The sequence below is a fragment of the Cephus cinctus genome, unplaced genomic scaffold, assembly GCF_000341935.2.
Source record: "Cephus cinctus unplaced genomic scaffold, Ccin1 Ccin1_scaffold0330, whole genome shotgun sequence".
Lineage (NCBI taxonomy): Eukaryota > Metazoa > Arthropoda > Insecta > Hymenoptera > Cephidae > Cephus > Cephus cinctus.
This window is the reverse complement of record NW_014333027.1, coordinates 2,400,714-2,416,595: the sequence shown is the minus strand read 5'-3', so window position 1 is coordinate 2,416,595 and position 15,882 is coordinate 2,400,714. Positions and strand designations below refer to the sequence as shown.

The 15,882-nt window shown below is 46.4% G+C and overlaps 1 protein-coding gene across 4 annotated transcripts in view; it reads right to left on the bottom strand.

The window, feature by feature from the left end:
- The window catches only part of LOC107266781 (protein kibra), a 38,755-nt gene that overhangs the window by 4,647 nt on the left and 18,226 nt on the right, over positions 1–15,882 (bottom strand). For all 4 annotated transcript variants that reach the window (XM_025083869.1, XM_015737631.2, XM_015737630.2 and 1 more), the window contains 5 exons: positions 3,310–3,418; positions 3,063–3,222; positions 1,492–2,973; positions 1,320–1,406; positions 29–218 (listed from right to left, as the gene is read on the bottom strand). In XM_025083869.1, the coding sequence (XP_024939637.1) occupies positions 29–218; positions 1,320–1,406; positions 1,492–2,973; positions 3,063–3,222; positions 3,310–3,418 (2,028 nt within the window). The remainder of the gene's footprint in view (positions 1–28; positions 219–1,319; positions 1,407–1,491; positions 2,974–3,062; positions 3,223–3,309; positions 3,419–15,882) is intronic.

Here is a 15,882-nt window from a genome sequence, read left to right as displayed (position 1 = left end):
TATCCTTATCATCGTGCTATGCACTTACCAAGCACTCCTCAGACTCGCCACCCGTGCACCATACATTAACTTGTAAAGTTTTCGTGTAAAGTTTATTCAGAGGCACTGCGATGGGGAATGTCTCGCCGAAGGTGGGTTTACGTAGATCCGTGACTGGTTTTGTACAGCACATATGACTAACGGGAGGCTGCATAGGTAAAAGAGCCGCCTTGATGTATCTGAAAAATACAAGAAACATATGAAAAGTTATTGGTAAGGAATCCGTAGAAGGAAAAGTGAGAGGTTTCTTCGGCCAACGTTTACTTCGTATAGTATTTACTCTCTGATCTATGTGTGTAACAGAAGGAATCCTTTGAGAAATGCAATAATCAATATCAACAGAGGTATTTGTCGACAGTATCCCACGATGCAGTTGTCTGTCGCTTATCACGAATTCACAGTCCCCTTCTTATACAATGACCCAACGAATGAATTCTCAAGCGGTTATAAACCTCTAATGACAGAGGGGATCGGTGATAATCGATTACGCAACGAGACCGTGCTCTACGGAACCCGCTGGTCATTGATCCAAACGCGCGATTTCATAATTGCATTCCAATTTCAGATACGTTTACCATCAACTTTCCGTAGCCACGGCTCGAAATATATAGAAGTGATGTCACCGATTGATTTCGCTAATAAATTATTCTGACCCACAATACGCGCGTGGGACGACGTACACCAAAAAGCGTACTGGCATTTCCTTGTTTTAATGAAAAATCCATAAAACGTCGATTCAAACGAGGAGCACTTGAACATTTTTTCACAACTCAATTTACACTCCATAGGCAGCGTTTAACGTTCTGGTGATATTAATAAACGATACTTGTATTCCCATAAACGCGTATACGAATTTTGATATTGACACTAAAAAAGAAACACGCAGCAAACGATGTTGAAGTTACGTGTCCGTTTCATAAAGATACGAGCTCGTTGAATTTTCTAATTTACCAATTTGTATGCGCCAAGTTACGAGCGGCATGCCTTCGCCAAATCAATCGTCCATGTATACGTACTACGGTGTATGTGAGGAGCGCGTGTATCGTAACGGCTGTCTCCCAGAGACGGTATTTGATTTAAAACCATGACGTAACAGGCGCGAGTGGAATTAACGTGTCTACGTTCCTTGGGCGGTCATGCCAAAGGGAGAGCGTCAAAGTGCCACCTAGGAAGCCACGATCGACGTCCCACGCGACGCACTTTCACCGTTCAGATCGACGACGAAGGCATAGCCGTTAATTTAACTCATTCGAATCTGATAGTTATGAGATTCTACTCACACTTGAGTATTATCCGGTATGAAGAGAGCGGCCAGGTTCCTGGCACGTTCAATGCCGACGTGAAGGAGTCCGTCGCTCACGGAATACCTGAAGAAGAGGATTAGGATTAGATCATTGAATGCATTGTGTGTTCACGTAGCAAAAGAGTTGATAAGATTTTGTCAAAATTTACCTGAGCTTTATTTGCACCTGGGCAGTCTCAAGGTTCATCTCTCCGAGAGCTAGAGGATCCACACCAAGCAAGCCGGATAATCGTCTTCTGTTAGATGCTTCAAAAACACCGGAATCACCCGCGACACTTTCGTCGGATACGGCAGCTGATACCGATCTAGTGTTCGTACCGGAACTACTTGCTCGCGACCTGATTCCCATTGGAGGTGGAGTTTCACTTATAGGTGATAACGGTGGTTCTTGAGGTAATGGCATCGCTGGCCTACCTAGGCCGCTACCCTGGGACATATTTCCAGATTGTAATTCGATTGGCGGTTGTGGACTGAGCTTTAAATGCTCAGAACTCGCCGATAACTGTTCTTGAATGGCTTGTTGACTAAGTCGAAGTTCAGCCAGTTTGTCTTCCAGCTGATTTCTGTCTAGTGGTGATGTGGAGGCTAAGAGTCTCTGTTGTCGCCTTTGCATCTCCACCTGCTCGTACGCAGGTGGTGGACCCATTGGGGCGTTTTCGTACAAGGGTGACACTGGTGGGCTCACACTGGATAAACTAGATCTTGGCGACAAGCTGGGCTGCGATCTTCCAGGTGATGGTGTACCAAAATTACCCAGGTTTTGTTCAGATCCTCTCAACAGTCTCTCGACCCTTCTATGAAGATCTACCATGTCCACTGGTCTCTCTTGCTGAACAGGCCCAAGACACTGAGGTCCGCCATAGATGTCTGTGAAGCTCAATCCCGAGCTCAAGGAACCCTTGCTGCTTGTTGTACTGAGACTACCCAAACTGGAACTACTGCTCACGGAGAGTGTACTGGCACTAAGTGTCTTGAGCTGTCCCTCGAGCATGGCCATGGAACGTAGAGCATCCCTGAGTTGCTGAAGCAATAATTGCTTCTCTTCATGTAAACGCACTCTATCGGTAATAGTCTTGTTGGAGAGTTCCAAGGCGTTGTTCAGATCCTGCTCGAGCCTCCTGATCTCACATTGAATCTTCTTCATGTCCTGTTGCGTCCTAGTTCTTGGAGTGATACTGCGCAATTCTCGTAGAAGCTGTTCTTTCTCCTGAAACAGGAGCAACTTGTCCTTGTCACTTTCGGTCTGTCCTGGCGTGACTTTTTCCTCGAGATCGGCCAACTGTTGCTGAATATGCTGTATCCTCTTCCGCGCTTCGTCGTACTGCAGCCTCATCCTCGCCATCTCAGCTAATCTTGTACCAATTGGCACCAGCTCTCCGGAAAGATCAGTCTGAGAGGCTGTGCTTAGTTTCTCCTGAGGTAGACTCAGGGTGCTGGCTTCAGGACTACCCTCGCATAGTTGAAGCCTCGTTAGCTCATCTTTCAACTGTGCCAGGGATTGCATCAACTCAGCCTTTTCCTTCTCACCGGAACTCAAGGACTTCTGAATGTTACGAAGTTCCGTCATGATGGCCTGAGCTTCGGTAATGTTGTAGCAGCCACCATGATGAGCACTAAGTTTTTGTTCCACACTGTTAACCAATAACAAATTATTAATGAATATCGAAACAGAGCATTCGATTGAAAATTCTCAACAAGTATTATTGAATAGACTTCATACCTGGCTAAGGTGTCTACTCCTCTTTGCGTACAGTTCATCTCAGCACGTATCTGCTCCAGTTCCCGCTTCAATCTGGACACTCGACTTCTGGCTAAAGCCACGTCAGATTTTAGTAGATCCGGATCATACTTGGTGCTCAAGGAACTCGAGCTGGAACACACTGAAGAAGAGAAACAGAATAAAAATTCGTTATAAAACAAAAACTAAAATTTACTCTCGCAATGTAAAATTCACTAAAAATACTCACAACTGGTGCGAGATGCGCCAAGAGTTGTAAGTGCATTGTTAAGATGGTTGTACTCATCCTGAGCCAAACACAGTCTCTGCTGTTTCACATCGTAGATTTCCTTCTTCGCCTAAAACAAAAAGCATCACCCACAAGTTAATTAGAATATTCACAAAAAGATTATGCATCACCAACAACACCGAAAATCACAATCATTTGTAATAACTCGTTTTCGTATGAAGCAAGACAGAATTCAGCCTTGTAACGATCTAAAGTCCTTGATTGTATTTTTACAAATACTTCAAAGTCTGGATCATCACAATTAAATCCAAAAATGATTCACGAACGATTCCTACGTAAAATCCGATGTCCTTCGATAGCCTAGTGAGTTTACTCCATACTATAATTTATTATATGTACGGATCCATAATCCTTACATATTCGCAATAGTAGTATGCAGTAGCATCATTGTTATCACGTCGGTAGCACTGCTCCCAGTAAAATCGCTGAATTTGCTCATCGTTCTCGTAATCGTTATGATAGCACATCCTCATCTGATACTGGGACACGGTGTTCTCGTAAATCTGCTGTTGATGCGCTTGTTGTACGTGTTGTTGCTGGAGTTGCAATTGTTGCTGATGTTGATGAAGCAATTGATGATGTTGCAGGTTATTATAATTGTCGACATATGTACGATACTGCTGGGCTGGTACGAGGACACAGAGGGTGTACTGTCGGTCCATACCGGCTTAGGATCTTCCTTGGGATCACCTCATCTTCACGAAGGCCTCCTCCAGACTGGCCGGGTACGAGCCCGAAATTCCGATCCCCACCTTCGAGGCTCAATTTTTAAAGGATCCCTTTTTTCCCCTTTTTTCTCTCTACCTTCCCTCTTTCTCTCTCTCTCTCTCTCTATCGCTCTCGCTCTTCCTCTGCCTTTCTCTTCGTCTTCTCTTAGCTTCTTGCACGCCCGGTCTCTCTACCTTCTCCTACTCCACAACCTTCTTTCTACCTACTACACTCTGGTCCTCCACCTTCTACAGCTTCTCTCATTCCTCCTGCTGCACCTTCTCTTCGCCTGGATCTCTCTCATTCTTGTTTTCTCTCTCTCTTGGTCTCTTCCTTACCTTCTCTCTCTTCGCTCTTTCATGAGCATCGTTCCCTCCCTCTCAGCTCTCTGGCTCTTTCTTTCCTCGCGTAAAAAGGCGGGCCCCATCTTAGGGCCCGCAGGACCGTAACAAGGAGCCACGCTCCATCCTTGCCGTCCTAAGGATTCCCAAGAAGGAAAATAAATTCGTTGACGTTGAAGTGAGAAAAAGGAAAAGCGTAAGATAGCAAGAGGATGTAAAATATTGAATATATATATACACATTCAAGTGTAGCAATGGTAATGCCGGAAAATCCAATAATCAAAGATACAACGATTTATCAAAATTCTTTCAATAGAAAAAATTGTTGTTTAAAGAGCGCCAGGCATTTATAAAGTTGGACGGTGACGCTGGGTGCTTCGAATTGCCCGATACGCTACTGGGGTACCGGTCGAGTGGAGGGAATGAACAGGGCCTGTTGGAGGTCACGATACGACCCTGCAGTGGTCCCATCTCGGATGGTAGTAGAACCGACCTTGAGTCGCGCATTATGCCCCGTCCTTGTTGGAATTTCTGGGCCCATGGGCCCATCAGCATGTCTCCGATCATCTAAGAGAGGGCCCCCAGGTCTCCCTCGCTACACGTGAAACTCAGGGGCCTCTCGCGCGCATATTTCTCGGTCCACTATTATTGTGGGACTCACAGATGCTATCGTGGTTGAGCCGGTTCGCTCGCCTCGCGGAAAAAGATCCTGTCTCCCATATCTTTCTCTCTCGCTCTCACGGCATTTATCTATCTCTTTTTTTCTCTCCTTTCATCCTCGTCTTCCTCCTTATCTATTACTTCTTCGTCCCTTCCATCAAACCCAGCACTTCGTCCCTCTCGCGAAAAATATTCCGGCGACCATTTCCGGACGTTTTTTCGTCTGCAATATCCGGAGGCTCGGATTCTCATGAAGGAATTCCTCCCTCTGTCCAGCCCAATGTCCAAATAATAAAAGCCACCGCGTAGAATTTCAGCGCCGCGACAAACACATTCCGATCTATCCGTCTAGGTGGATGCCAGGTTTTAAAAAGATGAGAAAAAGGTAAAAAAAAGGAACGGTCAGATATTCTCGTGTTACGCCGGCAATTTATAACGGTCAGTTTGGTATGCTAGCGCTGAATGCCTAACTGATTGCCGAATTCCGTAAGTGACTGCCTATATAACACTGCGGATTATACAATGCGCCACAATGGTATGAAGCGTAAAGAAAGAATTTTGAGGGTTACGATGCATATGCACATATTTTATTTGAAAAAAATACGATATATAACTCTACAAATTTATAGGACCCGTTAAAGCATTGATGCCTGCGCTTAACAAGAATATTTGGCTAGCGACAATTGGAAAATGACGTTGGTCAATTGGGATCATGACAATGAAAAGGTTTCTGAAATAATTTGTACTTCTTGTAACGTCATATCAGTGGCTCCATCTGGATATATTCGCGGCAGAGAGTCGGAAGAGAATCGGACCTGTCGCATATGGGCCCAGTGAGATGGATAAAATCGCACACGCCACTCGTGCGTGCTTACAGCGATCTTTCTTTGGAGAGTGAACGATAAAGAGAGTATAGAATTCTGGGGCAGATAGAAATGATAGAAAGAACAGAGAATGATGTTGATGATGTAGAGAAACGTGAAGAGGGAGGAGACAGAGGCAATGGTGGATTGCACTGGAGCGTGCGCCTCGAAGGGAATACAAAAGGTACTGAGCTGTAGAGGGCTGTAGAAGTAGGCTCCCTCTCGCGGGAGAGACACGAAGAGAGTAGAGAAAATGATGGTAGTAAAAGAGTAAGGAGGAAGGCAGGAGGATATCGAGGAGCCCCGGAGAGTAGAGCCTGGGTATATGTGTAGGGAGTAGTAAAGGGGCCCCGAGTAAGAGGGATAGAGGTGGACGAGGAGGTCTTGGAATGCAGCCGAGTGAGGAATTCCGGCCCCTCCCGCATATTTATCTGAGCGCGGCTCGGGGCCCGGGGCCCCGGTGAGTGAGGCCCCTTTTATAGTGCGCACCAGGGTGGGAGCACACACACGGCAGAGGTCCACTATGGGTACGCTAGCAAGAGCAACGCTAGTGTTTATAATTGGGGATTCGTGTTTCGTCGCAAACCGTCCAGGCAGATGGTGAGGCCCCTCGAGGCTGGCCCAGAAAACTACGGAACGAACCGTCGGAAGTGGCTGAGGCCTCAAGCTTAGTTTCTGGCAAATTAATGCCTTCCACGTTGCCTGGCTTCTCTTTCCTTTCGCTCTGGCCCAGGAAATTCTGCGGGGTCCCATCGCATAGGGCCCCTCTTCTTGCACGGATAACCTCGCGAAATGCCGTCTCGCGTTTTAATGCGGTGTAAAAAGGTGGCAGCAATTTCATACGATTTCCTTCAATCAAAACCTTTCGGGGAATTCGTAGGAGGGGGGAATGACGCTCGACAGACCCGAACTTGATGAAGGTCCGAAACTGGGGCCTCACTACAAAAAAGCGAGCGAGCGAGTCAGCGAGGAGATTAAAATGATTAGGTTTAGGGTTAGAGCGCTACCGGGCGCTCACGTGATCGCCCTGTGGCTACCGAATTCCGTAGGAAATGGGCCCGACGGCCCTCCAACTACAAACACTCTCTGGATCTCCCCACAACCCAAATAGCCCAATCCACTGGAGACTATTGCACCAATTTCATGGATTGCTAAATAATGATTGGGTCGACGTTTTTTTACGAGCCTCTCTTCCCGAAAAGGACGCTCTTGTGGAATATTCCAAAAAATTTCATTTCTAACCACGGACAAACCACACACCTAAAACTCCCTGACAACAAAAAAAAAATATTGCCCTAATACAACAAATAATAATAATCCCAAAGCTATCCTCTATGCATCTCTAGCTGTATGCCCGGCAAATAAAAAAATAATGAAGAAAAATCTCAAGACCCGCGTACAACGACCTTAGGTCCTGCCAAACGAATCCGATCTTTGACTATGGGGGTACACTGGAACCTCGTATTTTCGTGGGGACTCACCGGTTACGTGATTCGAGATTTCCACTTGAGAGCCAGCCCAAGTGTAAGAGATGGTAGAAGAGGAGAGACATACGGATTCTAAGAGTAAGAAAGAGGAGCAAAGGAATATGGAGAAGGAGAAGACGTTAAAGTATAGAAGGAGAAGGAGAAGGCTGACGCTCAAGAAAGGAATTTCTTTGGCCGGACAGCTGCTGCCGGGCTGCCGAACAAAGAGCAAAGGATATAAAAGAAGAATTTCTCGAGGCGCACGTGGCCCCCGCGAGTACGGACTCTACGGAGCCGAGGCAGAGGCCGAGATAGGGGGCACACGCGACCCCCAGTACACAATGCTCTACAGGACGATGAGTGCAGCAGAGTCTCGATAGTCTCAACAATGACATATTGATATCGCCATGGCAGCCCGTTACAGAATGTCTAACGAAGACCCAGAGAATTTTTCTAACGCTCTACTTCCAGGAAGCCAAGCTAATCCTAACCTTTCGTATACAATATATCATACCACCGTGCGTATACACCCTGCTACGTCAACTTACAAGAGAACAAACGTCCCATTCCGGGAAAGCACGCGTAACCGTGCTACGAACCTTTCTCAGAAATAGCCACGCGAAGTTCTCCACTCCACGAAGATCATCTTGTGGACCAGAATGATAGTTTGGCGCCGTTTCTTCATGCTTTACGATCCTACCACTGTATTTCATGTATCCCCGGGCATTCGTGCTACGTCATATTTCTCTACAGAGACAGACGTAGAATCAACGAAGAATGGTCTTCAGGAATTACTTGTTCGGCTCATTCCATGTCATCTCCAGGAAGCGAGACCGTATATCGTAGCTACAGATTACACAGTTCGCAGGAAAGGATACTTAGTGTAGTATAGGATTACGATAATGGTCCAGAGACGATATCGTGAGTGCACGCGTGCGTACATATCCTCCAAGTAAAAGATACACCGTGAAAGATTAACTTAACAGCAATTGTGAAGGTGCCACCGTACAAGTGGTACTTATTCCGAAGTCGCGGGTGAGTTTAGAAAATTCATGGGACCGTTAAACCGTACGACAGTTGCCATTTACATTAAACTCAGCAGGCCCGTACTCCCTCTACTGGAGTTTAGTTGGCAAGCTTTCCGCCAGAAGTCGCCACGGAGCGCAGTGCCGCCAGTCGGTGGCTGGAAGAAACTAATAAAAATCCATGGCGCCTCGTCGCGGCGAGATTTCTGGTATACGGATGGATGCATGCGTGCACGCGCATTACGCACAGTCCCGAGGGTTTTTTTTAATTAAGGTAGAACGTTAATAGCATGAGAATACTGGTTTTCACATGTTGTTTTTAATTCCTTCTTTTTTTAATTCTTCGTCTCTCACGAGAGAAAACAAAGTCACGATGCAAGAGCGAACGCGGCTCCCGGCCTATACCTACGATTAATAACGGTAAATCTGGAATCTCGGTCCTCGGAAACACGAAATCAGGATACAGCGGAAGCGGGCGGCTCTCTTATGTCGAGACACTCCTGATCGCCGAATTGGTACGAGCCTTACGAGCTGTATGAGCCATGTGAGTCGTACGAGTCTCACGAGCAACAGGTTCCTCAAATGATCTCTCCTCGCGTTCGATGCTCAAGTGAGTTAACCTCCTCTCTCTTTCTTCATCTCTTTTTCTCTCCCTCTTTTCCTCGCCTGCTGTGTCTTTTTTCTCCCTATCATTCCACTGACTTCTCAGATGCAATGCGAGATACCTTACGCATCTTGGTGAGAGCACAGAACGAGACAAGGGGTAACGGAAAAAAGAGAGGTTACGTGCGGCAGCCAAGCTTCTGGCGCCACACCGCCTGCAATTATCATAAACGCCAAGGCAAAAATATTTCGATGCATTTCATTTCGAAATGAAGCTAGGAATGTCGACCGGGTAAGCGAACGAGCCAATGAGCGAGTGAGCGAGTGAATTAGCTACCAGTGTTTCAGCACGTTAGCTAGAATGGCGTAAGTCTCCTTCTCGCCTACCCTATTCCTTTCTTTCTGTGAAACGAGAAAGTACGCGCCAGAAGCCCGTACGCTGTGTGTATTCCATCTGAGCCAACTCAGAGCTCACGTTTGAACTATGCTGTTTTCTAGTGCTCCACGTATACCGTACAGCGAGTAGTGTAGCATAATAGTACAGTAACAGTATAGCAATAGAACGTCGAAGTTGAGGGTGGAATTTAGGTCTCTCTCTCCAGCAGGCGATGCAATGCGTTTTAGCGAACGGAGTTCGACCTGAGCAGTCAGTCAATTATCCGCTCGACTGGCGCAACGCGAGCGCCTTCCGTAATCAGAGGAAATACGATTTTAGGTGAGAGCAAGCAGGCACAGAAAACGGGAACAAATGCAGAATTGAAACAGCCGTCATACGGCACGATCTCGATACCGGAAACGAACGTGAATTCCTTGAATTCCGGGATACCTGTTTTCGCCAACTCTTCGTACCCACAATAAAACGTAACTTTCCACGACGATACGTGTCCCAGATAGAAACGTTTAATTTAGAATTAAAATTTTAAATATGAATCAGGCTTCTGAGAACGGAATGACGCACCCCTTCTAAATTCAATACTCTTGCGTGCTGTTATTAGCTTCATTGGCGAAATACGTTATTCGTCTAAATAATAGAAATCGAAGCATCAAAACATTGTTAATCGCTGAAATAATCAACAGCCACTACAGAATTGCATAGAATCCCGTGACGCAGAAGGTTTCACAAAATTGATTTTAAATTACGTCAAATATATTTATACCATGCATCCACTGTAATTCAGTCGGGATCATCAGCGATCCTTTCAGCGATGCCAACCCAGCAATATTTCAATACTTTCCATGTCAACAACCTCACTGATTATCAGAGGCTGTCCAAGAGCGTAAATACTCGACGCGAACGTAGGTAATGCTAACGAAGTGTACGCAGTCAGGCACACTCTTATAACCATTTACATAATACCCAATGTGCCGTTATCGGGGTGGCGGTGTAGCTCCCGTGTTATCGAGACGTGGGCGTTCGCGCGTTATCGTCCGGAAAGAAGTTTAACAGAAAAAAAAAAGAAAAGGAATACCGATGAATAAGAATTCACAGGCTGCTCAATTAACGTCAAACGGTTAACGAAAATACGATATTCCGATATTTTAACTTTACTTTCCCACAGCTTTACGTGCTACACGTATTCGTACAGATACCATAAGCATCCCTGAGCCATAGGATCCCTACACCGTAATACAGGCATCGCCATAAATTATACTGTGATTTCATTAGGGCCCCGCTCATTGCCAGCTTCCTTCGTGTTACGTGCTGGCATTCATTTTCTCGCGATTCAAATCGTCGTCGGCCAACCAGGTTACGTCCTACGACAATCTCGCACAGGGCGCTCTGAGTTAAGACCGATTGAAGATAATACCCCTATTCCACGGGGCCTAATAAGTGGAGTGCCTAGTTAATTTTTCAGTTTCCCATACAATCGCACCATAGGGATCATCTACGTGGGATTAACTTGAGAGAAGGTATATCTCCAGCATTCTATTCTCCACATAGTTATTTCGAATACGAATGTACGTATCTACGCATCCAGTTGGTACAGTCTGAGCAAGTGGTTGTTATTTTAAAAAAAATATATATATATATATATATATATATATATATATATATATACACACACACATTGCTTTTTCACAGTGGTGGCTGACTACACACTGTGCTGTATCAACCAAAGGAGATACGAACGTGAATATGATGGCGATGCCGACGTTGGCTACACTGGAGGGAGTTGAATATAAAGAAGGAAAAGGAGGACCGCGGTGCACGGGCGAGCGATGCTGATACGAATGGAATGCGATGCTATTATCGCGGCGTACCTACCGATAACTCGTTGGCCCATAAAGCGAGGCATAAGGCCCCCACTAGTCTAGTGGTAGTCGCCAGGGATCCCGGGAGAATCGTTAAATTATATATTACCATACGGCCCTAGGGAATAATACTAGTAGTCTGGGTATACCGTGGTGGCTGGCTAGTTACTTTTTTCTTTTGCCGTTACAAACTGTATCGAGCTAAGCGAAAAAGAATGTACAGTCGAGGAAGACAATATTTTTGAGAATATTTAATCGGCAATCGTTAACTATCGTTGTCACATCACGCTGCGCATAATGCAGCTATACATTTCTGAGACTGTTCTGTTATTCCGCAAATCAATGTAGCCATTTTTCATCTTCTCCGATACCAAGCGACAACGCGTTATCGTATATTCCGACGCGTTACGGAGCTCGTTTATGCCAATGTAATCAATAACCGAAAGGCCATCTTATCACGTACGACGTCCAGCATGATTTTCTGCTTCCCATTCATGATCCACGCAGCCCCATTCCCGCCGGTTCATTATCAATCTCGTTCACTCCCTTATCGGAGCATTTCCTCGATGTGCCTCACAACCCAACCTAACCTAACGGACGGTGCGAAAAATTCCTCAGAGCGATAACGTACATCAGAAGTGATTTGCTCGATAAACCGTATCAAGGCGATTCGTTACATTGTTTTTACCTGACCACACCGTCTGTCTATCCGTCGAGTAAAATTGTTTAGGAAAAAAAAAAACCCAATTCCTTTGCGTTTTACATGATATTTTGATATACCTATATAAATGACGTTTATTAATATTATTATTATTTTTAAACGTATCAAAGCCAACACGGACGATGATACCAGAGCACGACTCTGCTCAGTTCGCCCGGGTGACGCAAAGATGGCGTATGACTGTCGCGTTAGACGATACCGATGAAAATAGCGCGTATCGATTCTCGACGAACCTAATACGAGGAAACCCGACAACGCTTAGCGGACGACGCGATTCGCAAAACAATACGAGCAATAATAATTCCCTGGAATAATATAACGGGCGTCTAATTTCTAATCTCGAGTGTGTGTACACGATTGCGCACGGAGCTCGTACGTTTACCCGATTGAAGCCGTAGGCAACGGTCATTACGCAAATACGGGTAAACAATGCGCCACGGATCCGACCGACTCTCATCTGTCGAATCGACATTAATTTACAGGCACCGTCGTCGCGCCGCGATACGGTTCCCGATAAGAAACGACATTCCAGAGATATCGACGATAAGGTACGACCTTTCGATGATTCAATCGGATTCTCCCAACTGGAGACGCACGTAGGCCTCTAATATACAATTTTTTTATACGGTCACTACACAACAGAGTAGTCGGCCGATACTATGACAGTGAAATTTTCATTAACCAGATGAGAATGATTGGTGAGATTTCCTTTTTTTTTTTCTTTTTTTTTGTTAATTGCACAAAATATCTCGATCACTTTTTGTTCTTATATACGTATCTCGAAGTTATCGAACGAATCGGTCTCGGAGTAACGTCTAACGTACATTTGTTTTTTCATGCGGCATATCATTCGAGGGAACGACGAGCGTGCCAATTAGTCGAGAATAGATTTGCCGAATGACGATCGATCCTGATAGAGGAAGGGTCCAGTGAAGTGGAACGCGTTTTATAGTCATTCCTAAAGAAGTGGCATGGCAAGAAATAATGGAAGTAACAGGAGAAAGAGAAGAAAAGTGGAGGAGGTTGATAGAGAAACAGGAACGAGAGAGGTTAGAGAAAAGGAATAAGAAGAAGGCGAGGAGTAGGAGGAGTATATACATACGTAAGAATGAGACGAAGCTACAGGCAGAAGAGAAGTGCAGAACAGGCAGAACGGTTTCAAAGTGGTGAGATGCATCCATAGTTTCATAGGAAGGCAAACGGGTCCTGTACAGGCCATAGTAGCTTCCACGTCGGATGGTATGATTTTCCTGAGCGGACGTCGAACTCTCTTGCTACGCATCTACCTGACGTGCGTAGCTCCGCGAGAGAGAGAGAGAGAGAGAGAGAGAGAGAGAGAGAGAGAGAGAGAGAGAGAGAGAGAGAGAGCGCGAACGAGAATTTCCAAGAGATATTAAAGAGGAGTACGAGTGAGTCGAGTGAATTAATTATGAAAAAAAGAAAAGATACCGCCTTAATATCTGAAAAATAAGTTTTCAACGAGTTTACGAGTTTACCTGGTATCGCCGTCATATACCAGACAGTGGGAATACGCGATTACGAGCGTAGCTTAGGCTACGCGGTAACACGAACGGCAAGAGAAGATGAGAGAAGGAGGAGGAGAAGAGATACGTTTACGACTACGATGGAAGAATGGTAGGAGGAGGAGGAGGAGGAGGAGCAGAAGGAGGAGGGGTGGGCGTACGAGGGGTGTACCCCCGTTGGCAAAGGTCAAAGTCATTACGGGAGAAAGAGAAGGACAGAGTAGGGGAGGTAGGGTTAAGTTGGAAAAGCGGGAGAAGGACGCCTATAGCGTCGCGATGCCTGGAACCGCAGAAACTCATGGCATCCCTGATAGTCCGTCTAAAAATAGTGCAGAGAACGGAGAGGTGGATGGGTGGGTACAGCGAGGAGGGAATGTGAATATCTGCTGGGCCCCGTAGCGACGCCGGCCTATTTACGTGTTATCCCCCGTAGAGCAGGAATTCCGATTCCAGTGTACGTGGTCGTTAACATTGTTTGCCACGGATGGAATGTGGAATGTGAAAAGATCCTTATAGCACGGCGTGGACTGCGAGCGCTGGTTCCCTTTCGTAAAGGGCTTTTCGACTGTGGTACCTTATGGGTTTCACGGTCCGACGATAAAGGCAAACGCGTTTGGATTGAGCCGAGCGAAGGACGGAAGCGCGTCTTCCGCGATACGAGCGAGAAAGACATTTCGGTTATGGAATAAATCAGCGTGATGGGACATACGGCGTAACGTGCGTGTGTATTCGGAGGCGTAAGACGTTAAGGGACTTATAAGTGGATACACCGAGTCGAATGGACGTCGTGAAGCTAAATGGAGTTCCAGAGCGGTTAAGGACTCTGAAATTAATGTATTCGGGATTCCAGATTCAAGCCGTCGAGAAGCGTGGAATGAAATCGGATGGAGGGATAAGTCGTTGGATCCGAGGAGGAAGACGCCCGTGGCCGAGTCCTTCGGGCATGTTCGGTCGTCCTCGTGACTCCTCGGTTAACCGCCCGAGGCGCCCTACGAGCGTAACTCCGGTAGCCACTACGCCAAAAGGGTTTGGGCAGCAGGTAGGGTGGGACGAGGATGGATACCGGACTGGATAACATGGCGGAACGAAGATGGATGAAAGGATACAAGGTAAAAGGAGGAGGAGGAGGAGGAGAATGAAAAAGGAGAGGAGAGTGTGCGGGCCCGCATCTTTTCTTCGTGATGCATTAAGAGAAGACGATGGGTCCCTCCTATATAACCTCGCTGAGGGGATCCTCGATAGATGAGGCCCGCGAAGAAGATTCTGCTGCTGGACGGGAGACATTCCAATCTCTTGGGATGGCAGAGGCCTCTACACGACTCTGCTCGACTGCCAAGTCACCGCCCCCTTTTGCTTACTGCATACTATCCCCTATCAGGATATCCTAAGGTAACCTTATTTACTTATACGTAGCACTAGTGCGACAGTGCCAAACATTGATACAGCTAATGTAGTCTATCTTGCGTTATTGGTTATTGCGGTACAAAATGGGCATGATGAATACTTCTATTTTTATATATATATAATACATGTTACGCCAAGTTAACAGTAATGAAATTACTTCATCGTTTAAGGCTCCACGGTCCTGACCTGTACGTTTTACAAACACTGACTCGCCTCGATGGTTAAGCCTGGAGAATGCGACGAGATAACCAACCATCCTACCATCTTGGCGTCCTACCATACTACACCATCCTACGATCCCTCCGCAGGAGACACGCTCGAGCTGCGCCTCCCTATAGCTTCTCTCTTACTAGTCTTATTCCTCTCATTGGAGTTCCCTCCCCGGGACTCTCGGAATCACTGGGCAGTCCCACGGAGTGCTTGGCGCATTACTTGCTGTACCGTTTGCGCCAAGCGTTTCTACGTCGCTGGATACTGCAGATTAATTGCATCGATGATAATGGAATCCTTACGACAGTCGCTGCACTACAATGTCTAGCCGGTGAAGTTGGCCGCGAGTCTTCGAGAATCGCCCACGGCTTTCTGCTTCCACTTCACGATGCTCTCCGTCTTTAGATCCTGGTTGCTATACGCTATTTCGAGCGTGGCTAATGTCAGAGATGTATTTCGGCGTCTAATGTACTTTCCATGCTATACCACAGTTCACTTCCTCGCAGAGTCGCGCGTTGCGTGCACACGGCATAGGGAATATATAAGTGCGCGCGCGCGCAAGAGAGAGAGGGAAACCTGCCCTGTCTTTACACCTGTCCGGCCATTTTAACTTTAACGGCCGCCTCTGCCGGGAGCCTTTACTATTTGCGGCTCCTTCTCTTCTGGGTTTTCCCGTTTCGCGGAAATTAACATTGCGACGGGTCAGTTATACCGCGGTGGGGCGGGGAGGAAGGGG